A 21651-nucleotide genomic window follows, 5' to 3' on the forward strand; every position below is an offset into this window, starting at 1 on the left:
TTAAATTATCATTTTTTTTAAATAATTGTGATAAGTGAAAAATTACGTCAAAAACAGTCAAAATAGAACGGTATGTTAACATTAGGTACACATGCCAAATAAGGAACGCCAACCCTACATTAATTAGGAAAAGTTTTGAAAGAAATTCCAGCAATTGCGGGTATTTTGAAACGGTTTTTTTTACGCTTGTGGGGAGCGGTTAATGTGAATGTAATCATACCTAAACCTATCTGATGTAATCTATAACCAAAACCTATTAGAGAAACATGAGTTCATTAAGGTTCTATCAATTCTAAGTTCATTTCAACAAATAAATATCACTTCTAGATTTGTTTAAAAAAAGACCCTCGGACCCCAAACGGTAACCTGGGTTAAAAATTACAAAACCCCTTAGCACGGTTTCAAACCACTCTCCGGATGATGGTTGAAGATTACACTTAGAATAAAATAAGTCGTTGATGTTTTAGATAAATTACCTGACGAAAAAAGCGGCGTGCAATGCGGATTGCTGCTAACGATCTTGGTCCTTCGAGCCGTCAGCTCGGTCGTGATGGTCAATCAGGATTGATCTTCTCGAACTCAATACTCAGCTGCATGAAAAATATTCCTGAGTTGTTAATGCACTTTCGATCAAATGTTGTGATTTCCAAATTTCAAATGTTAAGACATATCATCAATGTTAGAAATTTGAAAAAAAAACTCAACAAATGCAAAAACTATCTTGAAACACAAATAATCATAGTCAGTTTTACTTTGTCAATGTTCAATTTTTAATGAAGGAATGGAATTTTTTTGTTATGATCGTGTTTTATTCATATGGATATTGAGCTCACTACCTTCTGCGGTGGGAAAAGTATGCTAAAAGTATGCTTAAAAACTTCTATTCCAAAAAGCTCAGAGGCTATTTTGCACATTAACTTGAATGCAGCCCTTTTTTGTGTACAATATTTCAAAAAGTTGAAATATTTCATGAGCTGCGATTAAATTTTTTGAGCTCCACTTAAAAATTTTAGAAATTTAAACATTTGCTGAATATTCAACATAAGATGAAAAAAGGAATTAAAAAAAATGTTACTCATCCTCAACCTGAACTTAAGCTTGACATCTCCTCTCCAATGCAGGCCAATGCAGGGCAAGTTGAAACGAAAAATCCTGTGTTGGTCCGAAAGGCTTAGTGCTAGTCCCAGCAATTCTGTCACTTGGAATAATTTTAAGTTTTACTGGACTTCCACGAATTTATATCTTAACAAGAATATCCGTTCATCAATATTTTACAATACATTAGAAACAAAATAGAAAATTTTCGAAAAGATTATGGAGCTTGAAAAAACTCAACACTATCATAAGTGAACCTTAACATAAAAAGTTATTTTGTTGATTTTTTTTTATTTTGTTCTAAGGCTCCGCAGTCATTCTTAAATGTTTAAGGGTAAACCCGAGTTGAGGAAAAAAAAAGCACAATTCACTTAATAATTATTGTAATCAAAACTCAATATTAGAGTAAAAGTTTTGAATAACTCAGCACAAAAAAATTTCATTAATAATGGAACTAACTAACTAACTTCATTAAATCAACTGTTAATGAAACTTTGAAGTCGTACTGACTATTTCATTTCAAGACTAAAATTAAGACTCCGAAACATCACAATAGAAATGATAACTTCCGTTTAGAATGTATGTATCCTAAAAATCCTAACTGTTAAATAAAAATAAAAACAAATCAATTTTCCGATAGAAGAGTTGGATTTTAAAATTAAATCGTAAAATCAGATTATTAGTATGCCTTTAGATAAGTATGCAAAATCAAATTTTAACATATCATTTAACATATCATTTACGCCACGCCATATCGTCGAATCTGAACATATTTTCATCAAAATTCTTTTTTTATTTTGCAGTTTTGGAAAAAGATGCTAAATTAATGCTATAAAAAGATACTAATAATAACAATTTAAAGGTTCTAAATGCCAATGCATGTTCAACAATGTATCTATTTTAGTAAAGGGCGAATGTGCCAACATCATTGTTTCGAGAAAATCAGTTTTTAAGTTTGACAGCTCCATAAGCTTCCAGAAAAATATTATTTTGATTTCTACATTACAAATGTACTGCCTCTATTCGCATATGAGTCCCATGTGCATTTTCATCTTTTTGGAGTTATCGATGGAAAACGCTTCTTTGTGCTCCAATTTGCCCATAAAATAAGTTTTTGTTTGAAGTTTGTTCTTAAAATTTCGAAAAAAAATATGACCCCTGATATGTCCCATGTGAAAAATATTCGCATATATGAGTCCCATGACCAAAATTCAGCGCCAGAGCTTACAATTGAAGAAAAATGCTGGATAGAAAATCAAGTAAATCAATAGTTTAATGCTTAAAATACATTATTTTACTTAAAAATTTAATGTATACCTAGTAGCAAAAGAATTTCGAAGAAATCTGGTTCTTAGTCACAAAAAACATAAATAAGTAACAGGTAAATTCAACCAAAATTGTTTTTTCGACAAAAATCAACCGATGAACTACGCTCAATAGATCAGTCTTCGGTCAAGATTGATCCTTAGTGGGTAATTTTGACGATCTACTAATGAAGTGTTGTTTCGGTAACAAAATAACAAACTTTTTTCATTACTTTTTTCTATATTCACAACAATATCAATACTACTGTTTTTGTTTATTACCTAGGAAGATGTTCCCGGAAGAAATCTCCTTCTTTGTCTCGAATCCAGCAGACTTTGGTCGGTGTTTCTACGTATCCGTAATAAATACATATTGAATTAAATGATGATGATGTCTGATAATTTCGCAGCAATTTTACATGAATGAAAACAAAGTTTTGTAAAAATATTGGAAAACACATCCCACTTGACGAAAAAACCTTGATTGAAATCAATTTGGAATCAAGATATTTCGAAAACTTTCTCTGTCATCAAAAAGAATGATAAACAAATGGAAAAAATATTTTAGAAAAGTACTTGCCACTTGCCGATAACTTTAGCACCAGAGACTCATTTGCGAATAATCTCTGTTCGAGGGTTAAGAATATTCGCATATGAGTCACATGAGTGTTTTATTGAAATTTCTCCGTAGGTAATTATTAGTTAGTATTAGCGCAAAAGTTAACAAAGTATTCTTTGAAGTGTTTTCTATCCGAACTATTGATAGGTTTTGCCAACAAATGATGCATACGATTGTTTTCATGAAAATAAGTTTCAAACTTTACAAGCGTTTTTCTCGGTTTGCAGTTTTTACAAACGACGGTATTAAATGCATGCTTAAGGGATTTGTTAATTTTTGATAATATCTAGGGGAGATAAGGACATAATGGCCACCTCAAGAAAGACACTTATTTAACCATAGAAAACAACTATAATTTTCGAGTTATTTTATTGTTTCGTGTTCAGACACTTAAACGTCTATTTCCTAACGAGCTAAAACTTGAAAAAGTAGATAAAAACATTTAAAATGCATTTTAAATTTTTTTGCCAAAAGCTGAAAATCAGTCATTGCAGGGGCATAATGAGAACCCCCACTGGGGCAGTATAAGCAGCATTAATCGGGACACGTTAAGCATTTTCTGCCGTAGAACCTACCCGCGAATTCTGACGATTTAGCCTATTGGTTAGGTGTCGTGGAGGTAATCATTTCCTTTTCTTGATCGATGCATTTTGCACTAAACGGTGAGTCGTAGATCCATAAATAAAGCAATACAGAAAATTGTGTGTCTGTTTGTAGAATACAAACAATTCACACACACTCAGACATTATGTTGCTGGTTCAATGTTCGGCGGATGATGGTACTATCCGAAAAATACAACAATCAAAATTATCGACCATGAATGGTAAATGAAAAAAAATCACCTCGACCAGGAATCGAGTCTTCTGATTACCTCTCCGACACTTATTATCCGCTATTAAGCCTACCCCCATTCTGATACCTGATACCTCTCCGACACCTAACCAATAAGCTTAATCGTCAGATGTAAACTTGTCAAGCTGTGGCTCTATAATTCAGTTGAATTCATCGAGTTGAATTCGCTGCTAGATTCTACGGCAGAAAAATCTCTTCGTGCCCCGATCAATTGTGCTCTATACGCCTCCAGTCAACAAGTTAAAGTAAAAAAGCGTTTCCAAATTGATTATAGTGAAATATCAACAATTTAATGATGGTGAAAATTGAGGAACAATGTGTACATCATGTTTTAACGATCGTAAGAGCTAATTTTCCAGTGCTCAAAATTTTTAATATTTTCGTCACTTGAAAACCTTGTTGGTTTTTTTTTTAATATTTCTGTTAAGATGATACGGAGATTGGTTTTTTTTGTTGTGAAAAATTAATACTATAGGAACTACAAAACTGCTCCTCATGAAAATTTATTTGAGAAAATTCGTACTTTCGTGGAGAAGAGTAGTGCTTACTATGCCCCGTGTGTTATCTCTCCCCTTATCTCTCCTACATCAGTTAGGAAAAGTTTTAAAAGAAATTCCAGTTATTGCGGGTATTTTGAAACGGTTTTTTTACGCTTGGGGGGGAGCGGTTAATGTGAGTGTAATCATACCTAAACCTATCTGATGTAATCTATAACCAAAACCTATTAGAGAAACATGAGTTCATTAAGGTTCTATCAATTCTATGTTCATTTCAACAAATAAATACCGCTTCTTGATTTGTTTAAAAAAAAGACCCTCGAACCCAAAATGGTAACCTGGGTAAAAAATACAAAACCGCTTAGCACGGTTTCAAACTACTCTCCGGATGATGGTTGAAGATTACAATAAGAATGGCTGTAAGTTGTTGATGTTTTAGATAGATTACCTGACGAAAACAGCAGTGTGCAGTGCGGATTGCTGCTGACGATCTTGGTCCTTCGAGCCGTCAGCTCGGTCGTGATGGTTTGGCAGGCACAGATGGGCGTCTGGGTGCCATTCATATCCAGCGATTTGAGGTTGCACATCGGAGCGAACTGATCGATCGTCAGCTCCACCAGGGGATTGAAGGAAATATTGAGCTGCCACAGATCCGGCATGATGCCAAAATTTGGCAATCGTTGCAGCCAACAATCGGCTAGGTTGAGCACCTGGAGCGGTGCTGCGATGGGTTTTTGTAATCGGTCCATGTCCTGCACCAGATCTAGGAGTGCGTTGTGCGCTACGTAGAGGTTCCTTAGAAGTGGTAATCGAAAGAACTCCAGCGGGATGGTTTTCAACGCATTGTTCGAGAGATCGATGGCCTGCAATGGGTGAAAAAGAGGTTTCCGATGAATGATGTTTACCTATTGGCAGATGTTGAGAGTTTCACCTCTAAGCTGGTTAATTCGCTGAACGTTCCCTCCTCGATGTTCTGAATCATGTTCTCGAAAAGGTACAAATACTTGACGTCGGGGTAACGTGTGAATGATTGTCTGTTTAGGTCACGGATTCGATTGAAGCTGAGATCAAAAATCTGGAAAAAAGGAAAGAATCGTCAATTTTCTAGTAGGGCCGAATGTTTTTCTTCAAATAAACAACTGAAATGGCTATTGTACGAAATGCTTCAAGAAACATGTGGAATCATTCTTTGATAGCGAATTGGAATTGGCATTTTTCACACCTTCTACGGTATATGCCACCAACAGAATCATCTTACGAGTAGAATGTGGAACAAAAAGTGGAACAGTTGCTATCTTTCGGCGCGCTCACTTGAGAACGTTGGTGGCGATTAAGTTAATTGAACTCAATTGGTTTGTTAGTTTATTTAGTTCTACATTCGAACATAGACGCTATAAAGACTGCGTCCATCTTCGGAGTGGTAGACTTTTTATGGAGTGAGTTCGGCATTTACTTGTTTTTTTTTTAAGGTTTCCGAACTACTAACTTGTACACATAGATATAGCGCTAGGTTAGTTCCAGCTGAACTTGAACCAATTTTCGATACTCCGCCCCGGGAGGTTCAGGACGCAAATAATCATACCTACCTACAAATATTGGTCGGTTTTACGCGAGCGTTAAATTTTATGTGTAAACAAAACAACAAACCAGTCAACTTGTTTTCCCCGAATGTTTATATGAATCACATCAATCTTCGGGATCGAGTTTGGGCAATGGGTTGATTTTCCTGGGAAAATGTGTACATACATGTGTGCGATTACTCTAATTCCGTGCCGTTGCAACCATTTGTACATCCGGCATCAAGGCAACCTCTGTTAAGTTAGAAATTCGTTAGAAAATAATAAAAAGGTAAAATTAACCGAGATAAAAAGGTGTATGTTTGTGATATCCAAGAACTTTTTTTTTAACTTTCAATGAATCTTAAAATCAGCCAAAGTTTAGCTGACTTAAATAAATTTCATTTTTTCAACCGGGATGGTCACGATTTTTGTTCGAAAGCTCTATTTTCAGACACCAGAAAATTACTTTTGTTTTCTTCATAAACGTGTAGACGATTCCAAAATAGTTTAATTTGTGAGAATCAGTTCAGTAGTTTTGAAGATCAAAATAGTTATCCGGGTCTATATGATCCTAACCCAGCGGTCGGCAACCTTTTGAGACAGAAGAGCCCAAAATTGCAAATTAAGGAAATGTTCAAGTTCCAAAGAGCCGCATTTCATTTTACACTTACTACCAATAATGGTGATCGCTAAGATACATTGCATCCTGATGGTAACTCAGTTTTATTATCCTTTTTCACAACGCCATAGTAACGTAGAAATTTTGGCGATTTACCATTGTGACCTGATAAAATTTATCATTTTAAACTTTGGTGCAATTCTTTCCTTACACTATTCCCAGATAAAAAATAGACTTTCGATGTGTTCTGTTGAAATATTAAAAAGAAGCTTTAAACATTTTATATCATAAAAATGCATACTACAAGATGTAAACTAATATAAAAAAACTATACGAGGTTTGTCACTATTTTTTTATGCAAAATCTACAGCCTAAATTTTATTTGGTTTTGAACATCCGTTAAAATCCATTGAGGTTCATTTGTTTGTTATGCGCATAAAACTATCATTTAAAAAAGATAAATATTTTCCGGGCCTTAGAATAAATAAACCAACAAATTTTATTTTATTAATGCTCATTTTACGAAAGTGAAAATAGTAGTCAAAATTGGACAAAATTTAAAAATCGGTCGAGAGATGTGGTCTATAAAATGTGGTTATAAAATTTCTTTTAATTTTTTTTTTATAACAAGCATTCCGATTCAGCTCTCTAGTTTTCATTTTGATTTCTGATAATACTAAAAAAAGGTTTCAAAAATATTTCTTGATAACGAAAATTTAAGTTTAAATTCTCAATTCTGTTCAAAATCGTAACCCTTCCAAGTTGTTTCTTTTCCATACTAATGAAATCTTAAAAATAATGTCTAAACCTCTGAGTCTCAAATATATAATGGATTCAGATTGATCTTCTGTCAAAGTTTCTATTAATTCTAATCACAAATTCATATTTTAAAATTGTATTCAATTAGTGATTTGGAATTTAATCCCTTTGATTTTTTCAAACAGACATTTGAATTTGTTGAATAAATTCTCAGTTTTCACTTGCGAATTTGTAATGTTAAACATTATAGTAGTTCGTTGGCGGTTTCCAGACCAAAAATGTTAACCAATTTTAATGATATAAGATTCGTTGTGTGAATAATTTGTTCTTATTTTTAAATATTTCAAAACAAAACAATTTCAAATATTTCAAACAGTAAAAAAAATATTTTAAAACACTTTTAATTCTTCACAGATATGCTGTATTTCAGTGCATTTTGGATTTTTATAATTGTTAAGAATAGATTCATCCGTTGCTGCAGAAATATGCTGGGGTCCAATGAAAGTTTTGATAGCTATCTCGGATCTTCCGGTACAATGATAATTCTTACACAATATTAGACATCTAACTTTGGCTTTGCTTCGCTGTATTTCATTTTTCAACGAACCGATTTTTTAAACTCAAATTTTAGTTTTTTACGTTATTTTGAACATCACTTCATAGAACAAAACAAAACCAAAATTCTGATAAAGACTTAGAAATCAAAATCAACTTTAAGAACAGTCATGACGTTTTAAAAACAATTGCAGAATTGGGAATTAGGTTTAGAATAAAAAAAGATGTAAAAGTTGTTAGAAGATATATTAATATTTATGGAAGAAAATGCTTCTTTACCAAATAAAGTTGCTCCTTCGAATAAATACATAAAAATATTCATATTATGCATGAAATTATAAAATTAGACCAGCACTCAGCTCCTGGTTTACAAAAATATTTTTAACAAACTTGAAAAATTTGTTCACTTTAACTCATATTCAAAATTAGAACGAAGAACTTGATTTTTTTCATGGATTTGAAAAGGAACATTGAGAGATGGAATTCAATATTTGAGAACTTTAAAAACAAAATGTTTTAAGAAAGAAATTTTAATGCACATTACAATTATTATCAGTATTCAAAGCATTATTAAAATCATCATCTGATGTTCATATTTGATCAGAACGGTGGCAAAGCAAATTTATTTTTAAAATATTCAATTCATGAAAAAAAAAACTCAATTTCATAATCTTAACAGTGACAGGGACTTTCGTTGACGAATAAAATATGTTCGGTTTTTATCCGATTAAATCAGAAAATCAAATTCAACGGAAAACTTCCCGTGCCAGCGAAGAGAAATTTCCCCAGGCTTCCAAATACTATATCAGACTTTTATGAAGATCGTTAACTGATTTCTTAATCTCCACTTGGTTGCAAACTGACAAAATGCTGTTAATTTGTTCTATAGTAGTTTTTTGGTATTTTTTATTCCTGGGAAATATTATCTGAACTGAAAGAACTTATGTTGTGTCCGATTACTCTAGAAAATTTCGAGGATTTTCAAAATTTTCACACATTGAGCTAAAGAGCTGCAGTTATATATCCAAAGAGCCGCATGCGGCTCGCGAGCCGCAGGTTGCCGACCTATGCCCTAACCGGTTAATTGTCTTTTTTTAATCGTAAAGGAAGGTTAAGTTTGCAATTATTATAGAATAGTAGAAAAACTTTTAGAATTGTTTTTGTCTAACTCTTATAAAGTGTAAAATGAAAACTAATTTAGGGCTTAGAGGCTTAGAGCAGCGGTGTTTAAACTCGCCTCGGAAAGAATCATTCGGCTGATTTTTTCCGAGTTTAACTTGTTGTGTGCAGATTGATTTTATCTTCGTTCCAATCATGACGTGATTGCACACAAAACGAAGAGAACAGTTCCGAGTTGATGTTTTCCCCTCCTCGCAGGAATAAAATCACACCAATGAAACAACAGAACGAAGCTTACCGTACACGAATGCTCACGAGCGATCGTTGCCCGACGGACCGAGTTAACATTCCTCGCACCCTTCTCTCGCTCGTTTCCCGTTGCCTTGTATCTATCACTTTTAGCCACGCCCCCATGCGTTGTCCGATTGATGTGTTCGGCTGCCGAACGAAAACGATTTTTTCTTTAATTCGCTGAACTGTTCGTTTGCTTCGCTGATGTTTCTCCCCCGATTGCTGTTTACTCCTGCCGAGTTTACCCGAAGCTTACTTACTGATGCTTTCCGAGTTGAACTTTAGATAGCATCATTGCAGATTGAGTTTTACGAAATAAAATCGTTCTGCAAAGAAGGGCAAAGTGCGAGTATGTAGACTCGCGATTTTAACATCTCTGGCTTAGAGTACCCTGAATAAAGGGTCAAGTCTCCTTCAACTTTCAAAATATCACTTTCTTTGCTCCACGAAAATGCTTCTAGGTCATTTACGGGTTCATGTTTCGTTCAAACTTTTGGAGCATATAAACTTGAAATTACACGCTTTCAGAAAACGCAAATGACAGCGATCTGCAAAATTTTCCATAAAAATGAAAACAAGAAAATGGGATATCAAGTAGTCGCATTCTCCCCTAAGGTTTGTTTTTTTTTGTGACCGGATATTTTTTACTTGTAATTACAATTGGTGATTGATTAATTTTAAAATCGTCACAATTTTTTTTTATCAAACTTAGGTAGGCACTTGAAAAACTTAACTAAACTTTTCAACTTATGTCACTTTCAAAAGATTATTGTTTCAATGAAACGATAACACGAAGAAAATATAAAGAAACCAAATTTTTCAGAGCTGTTTTTTTATTCAAAGAACCTCAAATTCGGTGAAACTCGAAAATTAGGTCGGTTGAACAGGTTTTTGCAAAATTGTTTCAATTTTGGTGCGGAATAATGTAAAGCTGTCGAATTCCGTCGAATGGTAAAGGGTGTCCACGATGAAATTGCAACACACAAAATTGATTCGCAAAATTCGAGTTTTCATCCGATTGCCACAAAATTTTTAGGGATTGAAAAATAACTTTTAAACTTCATTTTAAAATTTTACTCGTATTTTATTTGCAGTCCATACGCAAATGCCCGCACCTTGGCCTTAATCCCGGCCATAAAATTCCGCACAACCTGTGAATCAACCGTTTTTTGCATGTAAACTAGAGTGCCCCAAATGACCCGACTTTTGAAAAAGTTATGCGCTGCAAGCTAAAATGGATCCTAGACCTAGTTCAAGATCTCATGCCAAATTTGGCCCAGATCGGATCACGGGAAGGGGTCGCTCAACGAGCCTGAAGTTTTTATGAGTAGATTTTGAGACATTTTGTTCGAGAGAAACATTATTAAAGCCTAAACTATGACAAATATTTCATCCGAAGACAGTATTTCGATTCGAGTTAAGATAAAAAAGTTATTAGGCTCCGAAAATGGGCGTCAATATGTTCGACCGCTCCGACTCAATAACAGTGATGAACACCATTCTTTGAAAAGATAGCCCATTTTCGAAGCCTTATAACTTTTTTATCATAACTCTTATCGATATGCAGTTTTCGGATGAAATATTTTTCATAATTTAGGCTTTAAGAAAAACCATTCTCGAAAGAAACCGGTCGACGGGAACCAAAGTTTTTGATAAAAAACTGGTTTTTCATGTTTCTCCCGAACAAAATGTCTCAAAGTTCCATACAAACTTCAGGCTCGTTGAGCGACCCCTTCCCGTGATCCGATCTGGCCCAAATTTGGCATGAGATCTTGTCATAGGCCTAGAATCAATTTTAGCCTGCAGGCATAACATTTCACAGGTTTTGAATTTCCCATACAAACGTGTACTTGCTCTGCTTCTCATCGCCTTTTGTACCTTGAACGTTCGAAGCCCAGCCTTAGTTTTGACCTAGTTGAACTGGGTGATTATAAAGCAGCACCTTCTTAAACGACCTAAGGTAATGAAGACAGTTGAGAAACTGAAGAAAGTATGGGATTACATGCAAAAAACGGTTGATTCACAGGTTGTGCAGAATTTTATGGCCGGGATTAAGGCCAAGGTGCAGGCATTTGCGTATGGACTGTAAATAATATACGAATAAAATTTTAAAATGAAGTTCAATAGTTATTTTTTAATCCCTAAAAATTTGGTGGCAATCGGATGAAAACTCGAATTTTGCGAATCAATTTTGTGTGTTGCAATTTCATCGTGGAAACCCTCTATCAGTTTAACTACAATCACTGAAATATTTATAAAAACCTTCAAATTTGGTGTGAAATGTTGTCAATAATTCATGAGAGTTTAAGTGTTTTGGTAAATAATTATAAGTTATTAAAGGCTTTTAGTCGAATGTTTTCATATTCGCAAACATCCTGTGAACCGACTATTCGTCTAATTTTTAATTTGGATAATATTTCGATTGACGACTCTTGTTACATTTGATTTATTTTGTAATATTTGACTTGATATGATACTAGCGATATTGGCAACAAAATAGTAAAAAACCCATCCCCATGTCAGAATATAAAGAGCGTGAATGAAAAATTAAATCAAGATCGACGCAAAAGAGTGAGCGTGCACAAGCAAACTCCGATCCAGCTAAAATTTGCCAAGCGTGAGTCCAGCCGTCACTTGCGTTTCCGGACTGGGCGAAAAAGTGCGCAGTGGAAAAGTTTGCGCGATAGTGCATCATTTTGTCCCGTCGTTTTACGCTGCAGAGTTGGGACAGGCAGGTCCCACCCGGACGAACTGCAGGAAGCAATCCAGGTACGTCATCCCACCAAGGAAAATCATCTTTTCCTCACCCGACACATTCGTTCGGCAGAAAACCACCATCGCGGACACGTGAGCGAAGCGAACCTCGCTGAAAATCAGCATCAGGTCAAGGTCCGTCGTCGGGACTATCCGGAACTTTGCGAAGGGGCGTGTGGAGGAAAAAACAAAACTCGGAAGAAGGGCCGCTTAGCGTAAGTAGCCGGAAAGCAGAGGTGCGATAGAGTTGTGCTGATGTGCATTTTACCCTCAGGGCCCCTTTTCGCACACTGTGCGTTCGCTAGTGGAAGCCGCAGGTTCCGCTTCTTTCCCCTGGTGGTTTGTCGGAGTGACACTAGTCGGGTGTGAAGCAGCGCGAGGAGAAATGTCGTCGGCAAACGAATCCGGAACAACTGTTTGGCCTGGCTTTCGACCACCTTCAGCTGTTTGGGAATTGCTGCACCAGCAGCAGAACAACAACAACAGCAGCAACATCCCGCACGGCGAGGTCGTGCGTCGCAGAACAACAACAACTCCCGCAGCAGAAAAACAACAACATCCGGCACTGCCATGTGGTGCTTCGCCCTCGATGCAATTCCAACAACACCTCAGGCTGCTTGGGAATTGCTGCACCAGCAGCAGAACAACAACAAGTCCAGCAACAACATCCAGCATGGCAAGGTCGTGCGTGTCCGAACAACAACAACTACAGCAACAACATCCAGCAGCTTGGGAAGTGCTGCACCAGCAGCAGAACAACAACACCTTCAGCAGAAAAAAAAACAACAACATCGGGCACTATCAGGCAGGCCGCGCCATCCAGCAGCTTGGGAAGTGCTGCACCAGCAGCAGAACAACAACACCTTCAGCAGAAAAAAAACAACAACATCGGGCACTATCAGGCAGGCCGCGCCATCCAAGCCGTTTGGAAGCACGATACCAGATCTATGCGCGCAAGGCGGGACGGAGAGGTGCCACCCTGTTAGCATGTCGTGGTTGTGAAATCCTGATGTAAGTACACGCACATGGACGGGGAAGTGTGGGATTTTGTTCAAACTGTTGCCCCAATATAAACTCAACCAAACTTAATTATGAATATTTTATTTTGGGCTACCGAAAGCCACAAACCCACATTACACTCTAATTAGAAAAAAAAAACGATTCGGAAGCAATATTGGTTTTTGCTATAGAAATTCTGAATCTGGTATACTGCTGGTATATAGTGGCATATTAAAATGACGTGGCTTCTCACGTGAGCTCTGTACATCGAAAAGTCTCATTGAACTGCCCATTGAAGAGTTTGATAGGATGGAATTGCCAAAGTCAAACCAATTGACCCTCGACCAACAATGGTTCTTACCAATTAACCGTTGATCTGTACGTGAGTACGTACGGAGAATAATGGTGTTCTGAATCCATTCATTCATTTTTCACCTACGTTATATTAGATTGGCTGATTCAACACCCAACTAACTATCGGGAAACTATGAATATAACTTTAGTGTCAATAAAATTACCGATGAAACATTTGTTGATAGTGTTATCAAATGAAGCAGTAGGTAATTACCTCTAGAGTGCTTTTCAAAGATTGCGGAATCTCCTTCAGGTTGAGGTTGGCACAGTTGTACCCGACCATTTTGTAGGATCGTTCCAGGGTACAGCGCTGAGGTTTGTCCAGTTCGCTAGCCAGGGTGGCGAATCCGTTGGCATAGCTGAGAGTTAGGGTGACCAGTGCTCCGAGCGCTAGGAGCACATGTTTCCCGCTGCAGCTCCGCGTCAGTAACTTTGGCAGTGTCGGCGTCATGGTGGACGTTTATACGGTGTTGGCACTTATGGTTGAATCTGGTTGGGAAGGATAAAATGGAAACATCATTAGGGGGCATTCATTAAATACGTAATGTTTTTTGGGGAGGAGAGGGAGCACCTTCACCCTTCATTTCATGATTTTTTATTTTTCTTTAAAAATCATTTTTAACAGTTGTAACAGAACATCAAGAAATTTTTTTTAAATAAAATACGATTTTTCAATTTTTTTTTACATTAATTTTTGCAAATTTGTTACTTTATCGAACGAACGGTTAATGAGGACGCTTACTTAACCACAGAAAACAGCTATAATATGTCAGTTACATCATTGTTTCGTGTTCAGGCACTAAAAAAGTATATTTCATAAATGGCTGAAACTTGAAAAGGTTGGTAAAAACGTTTAAAAATGCATTTTGATTTTTTTTCCGAAAGCTGATAACTAATCACTGTAGGGGCATAATTTTATTTTATTTTATTTGAAGTCTTCGACTGCTGTCATACAGACCGAATATTAAAATTAGATTACAAAATAATTGAAACTAGGTAACGTCACGGATTTCACATTTGAACACAGATTTTGAAACATTAAAGTCGAACAAGTGCGATAGCTCGTTGAAAATTTGACAGCATCGATTCAGCGGGTGATTTTGTCCAAATACTGTTCTGCTTCTTGGTATCCAAAAGGTGGTGTTGTGTCAGGCCATTTGACCTGAATTTCGGATGGGAAAGAAAAACATGTTTTCCAGTCGACTGTTGAAACGGAAGTGAGCTTTCCTTTTATTTTTCCTCATAATGACAATTCTTGGCGCTCAAACTATTCAAACTATGAAGTACTGAACAATAAAACAAGCTGGCAACATTTAACACTTGAATTTATAGCAAACGGTACAAGGGGTTTTGTAAAGATCACTAGATATTTGAAATCAGGGTGACCAATGTGATCGAGATCGATCAGGTGGTTTGGTGACGCAGTCGGCGAGCTGGAGCGCTTAAACTTAGACTCTGAAGCAGTTGCGGGCAGTCTATATTATTTGACAGGATATCGTACACCCAAAATAATTTTCACTTAAAAAATAAGTGACATCTGTAGTGAATTCTCGCCATACGTAATTTCATTTGAATTTTAAGTGATGGGTCAAGTGAATTCATTTAAGTGACCGGTCAAGTGAATTACACTATGACGTTCGAGTGAAATTTATCTGAATTTCTAAGTAAGTTTCTAATTAATTATCTCTCGCGTTTTTAAATAAAAGAACATTTATAGAAAACCACTTCGATTTCAAGTACTTACATTACGCTTTCGCCATAAATTTATTGATTGGAAAATTCCATCATGATCCCAAGGTAGATCGGTTACTGCGGATAGTTCGACTTCTAAACCTTCCCTGCAGCAAACCAGAAAATCTGTCCAGTTCAATCCACAAGCTGAAACATAATAACACCTTTAAATATAACTTTTTCTTACATCGCGTTTAACACAAACTACCGCCAAAATCGCCTAGTAAAGAGTTGGGAAAATCCAAATCTAGCATAAGCTTTAAACGCTGCTCTTTAGAATTTGCCATTTTGAACTCTGAAAATAAACACAATTACAACCCGACATTTACTTGAAATTCAAGTGATGGGGAAGTGAATATTTTTTCTCACTTCAAATTCAAGTGACGACTGAAGTGAATGTGGATGAATTCACTTGAAATTTAAGTGACTGCCAAGTGAAATGTATATGTCGCACTTGAATGGAAGAAAATCACTGGATCCTTGCTTTTAAGTGAAAAATCATGTGTATTTTAAGAGTGAATTTGGGTTCAGTGTAGACAAACATTCTTTGTAGGAACACTCTTCTTTGACTCAACGATGTCATAGACAGCAAGCCACACCTTTGTGTGTAGGGCGATAGCCTTACGGGATCTTGCCAGGGCAGTCGGCGCAACGCATAGCGCAGACATTTTTTCTGAACTTTTTCAACTCTTTCTACATGAACGGAGTGGTGGCGCCCAAACTGGTGCCGCATACTCCAAGACACTGCGGACTAATGAGTAGAACACTGCTTTCAAAGCGTACGGGTCTTCAAAGCTCAAAGTCGTCGGAGAAATTCAAGCGAAGCAAAAGCTTTTGCTGTTGTAGTGGCGATATGCTGGGTAAACGAGAGCTTTTGGTCGAAGGTTACTCCCAGGTATTTTATGCTAGTCACTCTTTCAAGTGGAGTATCATCAAGAGCGTAGTTAAAGACAATTGTGATTCTGGTTTTGAAGAAGCTGATACATTTGCATTTTTCAGCGTTAACTTCCATTCCGTGTTTCTCACGCCATGCGATTATTCTATTCATGTCTTCTTGAAGCGCTGCGCAATCCACTCTGGAGACGATGGTTCGATAGATTTTTAAGTCGTCTGCAAACATAAGTTTAGGCGATTGAAGGAATGTTGCCAGGTCGTTTATGAAGAGTACGAAGATTAGAGGTCCTAAGTGACTGCCGTGTGGAACTCCGGATGGTATTTCGAACACAGTGTAGTGTGTGCCACAAATATTTATATAGCCTTGACGATTTAATAGATACGAAAATAACCATTTAGTTGCCCACTCTGGAAATCCAAAGCGCCTCAATTTGTGGCATATAAATCACTGGCATAACACATCAAGTTGGTCAACGTTGATCTTTTCCTAATAAAACCGTGCTGTACCTCGGTTAGCAACGGAGTAGCTGCCGCATAAAACCTTTCGTACATTCACTTTGGAAAAACAGCAGAGAATTGAAATCGGACGGTAGTTCTCCATCCGATGTGCATTTCCAGACATATTAATCGGTGCAATTGACGCGGTTTTCCAAAGGCTCGGAAAAGCTCCTTCAGAGATTGATCGGTTAAATAACAGACAGAGCGGCTTGGCGATGGAAACTGCAATTCTCGAGATCAATGACGGAGGAATTCCATCCGACCTGGACCTTTTGATGGATCGAGAGTACCCAGAACACTTGTAACTTCCTGCTCAGTGAAAAGCGGTTGCGGAAACCTAATGTCATAGTTGGGAAGAGTTCCAAAATAGGAATTGGAGCAGTCTGGAGTATTCGAGCTATATACGCTGCTGAAGAATTCGGCAAATAAATCGGGTGATTCTTTGATACAACTTGACGTGCGTCCTTGGAATGATACAGACGATGGAATAGTATTCGAATGGCGTCGGCTGTTGATAAATTTCCAAAACGTCGATGGATTTTGTTTAACTTCTCGTTGAGTGTTCGAAATATATCGTTTAAATGCAATGAGTCTCGTAAAGCAGCGTACTCGGTGTCCAATTTAGACAAAATAGATTTTTTCTCATGGGATTTCTCTTTGAAGTAACGTTTTCGGGCTTTTCGTACTGCATTACGACTTCTACGTAGCTCAGGATTCCACCAAGAAGGGAGTTTGAACGACTTGTGAAGGTGTAATCGTCTGGGAGGAGTGTGCTGATGTAATATTCCCCAAAGATGGTCATAGAATGCAGAAAGTGCATCGTCGATTGTCGAATTTTCAAATGCTGAAGGCCAGTCTGTTTCCGTCAACAGTTCTGCCACACGATCTATATCACGGTGCCCGAAGTCTAAGTTCTGTCCACGAGTGTGAGCTGCGTCTATTAGGTCTTCTGAAGCCTTGTCTAGTAACAAAACAGAAGGACAATTATGTCGATCGGTTTTTAAGATGCCATGGGCGGGTGTACAATTTCGACGATATCAGGTCTGTTTAAAAAAACTAAGTCGAGAATTTTCCCATTGACATTCGAGAGAGAGCACATCTGTGAGATGCTATTTTTGCTTCGATAACAGCCAGTTCCTGTTCCGTTGAAGCGTTTACTGGCAGATATCCATTTGCATCTTCGTCAAAATCCCAGATTAGATTCGGTAGGTTGTAATCCCCGGCTACGACGATGATGTCCTGACTGGATGCGATTTTCGTAAGATGATCGAGTGCGGACATATGAGACAAATACATCGAAGCTTCGCTATTAGGCCTGAAATAAACGCAGCACAAATAGACGTAGCGACATTGATCCTTGATTCGCTCTACCGTTTGTTCTAGATGGTCACATTCAGGAACTACAACAGAGATTGCTTCGATGCCATGTCTGACTGCAATCAATACGCCTCCACCTCGTCTTAACTGGCTTGTGTTCGAGTTCCTGTCGTTGTGGTAGACACTGTAATTAATGGCTATTTCAGAGTTGGCTATGTCATCTTTTAACCAAGTTTCGGTTATCATAGCGATGTCGTAATCAGATGAAGACAAACCAAGCAAGAACTCGTTAGTTTTAGTCCTCATGCCGCCTGCATTCTGATAGTACACGGTCAGGGAGTTCTTAGTGAGAGTGTTGTTCTGCGTGGATGAGTCGGCAGAAACTACAGGTAGAGGAAGGAATGACGGAGGGGATACAAGGTAGTGTTTTCGGGATGAAACTTTGTGGAATTATGATTGTGAGCATTAAGACCATTCAAATCGACGTTGCGAATGGCGTCAATTGATTCGATTTGAAATCGAGTCGGGGCTGCTTCGAAACAGGAAAAAAACGCTCCGCAGTGTTATCCACGAACTGTCTGAAACGGATTCCTGCAGACCATGTTTGCCTTATCTTTCATATCACGTGAAAGTCCAACTTTAAAGGATATGAATGAAAGTGTGCTGACTTCTCTGCCCATAGGGACCAACTTTTTAAGTTGAACTTTGTCGGTTCCTTGTTGTTTGCGTACGAATTCTAGAACAGTATCATCGGAAGCGTTAGGTACAATGCCAGAAAGATACAGCCAAAATGATGGAGTATTCGCCTCACAGGTTATTGTGGCTTCAAAACTAATTCATCTGAGATGCTCTACACTCATATCCGAGTGCAGCCGAAGCCAAGTGCCAAGCGAATCCGGCGCCACACTACTGTCAGAGAAGCAGCACTAATGGGAGCGAAGCAGAAATCTCAAAACACATCACTGAGGTACAAATTTAATCCTTCTCTTGAGATGCTTTAGAGCTGCTTCTCCTACACTTATCTGTGGATTTTATTCTCTTTCTCTCACCCTTGCAAAGTCTTTTCTGCTCTTTGATTTGGTGTACGCCCGGCGTCTCAGCAGAGCTGGGCTAGTGTTTCAGAACGAAAAGTTCACTGAGTTGCATTTTTTCAAGCCGCTCGAGCTGTTTAAATTTTTAGGACCGACTATTTCTGGCCCTTGGTAATTTAAGTGTTAAACTATCGAATTATGTAGATCATTTTTACATTTTTCTTGAAATAATATGGATGTTTCTATTTTTTATGAGAATTTACCAAACACATTAATGACTGTGACAAAAATGCAATAGTTATTAGTCGGAAATTTGACGTACTATTTCGTGACAATCACTGCACCATATTCCATAAATAAAATATAATTGTCATATTAAAAGTGTCCTGTTTCATTTTGTAGGATAATGTTTTATTGTTTGATGTTAATCTATGCTTTTTAGTAATGCTGCTAGGTTTAACGGTTTGTTTCCGCCTTATCTTTTTTTTTTTAATGTTAAATGATTGATGTTTCTAAGAATTTAGTATAACATCATAAAACTGGTTTTTTTTTTTTTTTTTTTTTTTTTTTTTTTTTTTTTTTTTTTTTTTTTTTTTTTTTTTTTTTTTGTGGCGTTTAAATAGCTGTGAGAAGCTGACGCTGAAAAGGAAATGTGGGTAGAGGGGTCAGGGAAATGAAAGTTTAGAGTAGGCAGCTTAGAAACATCATAAAACTGGGTTGAAATAAAAATAAAACAAAAAAATCCGTTTAATTTTTTTTTCTGTTGAACCTTTATACTATAAACTTAATTCAAAATTTGTAGAAGCTGAAAAACAACTATTTCTTTTAAAGTTTTTTTTTCCTTTTTCATCGGTTTCTTGATGCACTTTTCTGAAATTTTCACACTTTCATGCTATTCATCCCCAATTCACCTATCTTAATCCATTTTCAGAAAGAAGCATCGATTACATATAAACATCGTTAAAATATGAATGATTGAAAATTACGAAAATTTTCTTCCACAGTTTGTTCTGAATTGCTTAACGGATAAATCAAGCATAAGTTTACTTTTTTTGGACGTAGCAATTGGCGTTGAGGACCAAAAATGTGAAAAAAGGGTGCGGAATAAGAATAGCACCACTTGACTTTTTCACAAAAACAAGATTATTTTTAAAAAAATTACTGTGTAGAAGTGAATAATAACAGTAATTTTTTTAAAAATAATCTTGTTTTTGTGAAAAAGTCAAGTGGTGCTATTCTTATTTCGCACCCTTTTTTCACATTTTTGGTCCTCAACGCCAATTGCTACGTCCAAAAAAAAGTAAACTTATGCTTGATTTATCCATTAAACAATTCAGAAGAAACTGGGAAAAATTTTGTTCGTAATTTTTAATCATTCATATTTTAACAAGCAAAACACATAGTGGTGCTATTCTTATTACGCTCACTGTAGCTGTGATTAGCTTGAGTTAATATTTGCCTTGTCAGCAATTTTCCTGCCAAGTGGAAAATGTGCTGTAGAATGCTCACTTCACTATTTAAGTAGGAGCAGATTGATATGCTGTTAAATTTTCAACCGAAGCGTTTAACGTTGTCATATTTAGCAGTGAACATTGCACGTGAATGTTTCTTTTTTTTCCCTCCCGGTATCATAAACTTTAATACCTAATACCTACTCGAAACAAACAAAACGCGACATCCGGATCGGGATTGTCAAATGATTTCTCCGCTTAGCGCAGTTAGATTTGAGAACCTATCAAAGCGTTGTCGCTCGAACGTTACAATCAAATGATGAGCACACTTCATAACGATGATTTAATTATTGCACTTGTGCTGTTGACAATTTCCGTTATCATGTGTAGCTGTACCAGGTTTGTTTTTGTTTTAGCTTTCAATCGACATCATCTGCATTATCGTGGAAGTAATTGGATGCAGCCGGCGTCATTTCTACAGAAATCTCGAACAATATTTTTCTAAGATGCAAAACAAAAGATCATGTTGCTTAAAGCTTTTAGCAAGAACACTGAAAAATTAAAGCTTTAAATTCAGTGATAAGAAAAGTGTTTCTGAACAAGAATTCAGATTTTTCAAGTTTGAAGTTTCCTAATTAAAATTCTCAAACCTGTATTCGTTATTCTAGATTATGAATTTTCCAAAAAAAAAACCTTTTTCAAATTGAATAAGGTATTCAAATAATGAGTTATTGAATGGTCGAAAAATACACATTCGAACATAAATATTCATGCTTTAATAAGCGTCGGAATAAACAGCTTTTCGCTACAGTTTATGATTCTATTCTGCGAATCCGCTTGTTGGTTTATGCTATCGTTACGGATCCGACTATATTGTGCATTGTGTTCGGTGATTACTGATTGATTAGCATCAGATATAGGGTAATGGAGCATGTCGGCATTTCATAGAAAGAACTTGGTGAGAGGGAACAAGAGCTATCCATATTCGTTTCGACTGAATGATGCATGTTGGTCGGCCCGTGCAAAACCTTTATGTAGTTCCAAATTAAATCTAATAACTTATTCTCCGATATGTAAATAAGTGAAAATGAATTTTAAATTTTAATATTTCAAATAATTGAAACACTGGAAATTTTTCTAGGTTGTATTCACAGTTCAGTACAAGTTTACGCCGTTTGCCGGTTTACTGTTTAATTTGAAGGCAGAATTGACTGACAGCACATCAATGAACTTTATAAATGGCAATTGGTCTCGATTCTGTCTGCTCAGTGAACCATGTTACGCACAATTTTACTCGATGAAATGGGTGCTTCATTAATGTAGGTCGCCTGTTTCGTGTAAGTTTGAACCGT

The 21651-nt window shown here is 36.7% G+C and overlaps 2 protein-coding genes across 3 annotated transcripts in view; one reads left to right on the forward strand and one right to left on the reverse strand.

The window, feature by feature from the left end:
- The window catches only part of LOC129751243 (chondroadherin), a 66084-nt gene that overhangs the window by 15407 nt on the left and 29026 nt on the right, over nucleotides 1-21651 (reverse strand). For both annotated transcript variants that reach the window (XM_055746626.1, XM_055746625.1), the window contains exons 2-4: nucleotides 13592-13866; nucleotides 5300-5443; nucleotides 4817-5231 (exon numbers count right to left, since the gene is read on the reverse strand). In XM_055746626.1, the coding sequence (XP_055602601.1) occupies nucleotides 4817-5231; nucleotides 5300-5443; nucleotides 13592-13828 (796 nt within the window). In that variant the 5' untranslated portion in view covers nucleotides 13829-13866. The remainder of the gene's footprint in view (nucleotides 1-4816; nucleotides 5232-5299; nucleotides 5444-13591; nucleotides 13867-21651) is intronic.
- On the forward strand, nucleotides 11921-13098 carry LOC129751247 (uncharacterized). Its single transcript, XM_055746634.1, has 3 exons — nucleotides 11921-12039; nucleotides 12098-12239; nucleotides 12299-13098. The coding sequence occupies exon 3, from the start codon at nucleotides 12410-12412 to the stop codon at nucleotides 13037-13039; it is 630 nt and encodes a 209-aa protein (XP_055602609.1). The 5' UTR covers nucleotides 11921-12039; nucleotides 12098-12239; nucleotides 12299-12409; the 3' UTR covers nucleotides 13040-13098.

Source organism: Uranotaenia lowii, chromosome 3 (genome assembly GCF_029784155.1).
Source record: "Uranotaenia lowii strain MFRU-FL chromosome 3, ASM2978415v1, whole genome shotgun sequence".
Lineage (NCBI taxonomy): Eukaryota > Metazoa > Arthropoda > Insecta > Diptera > Culicidae > Uranotaenia > Uranotaenia lowii.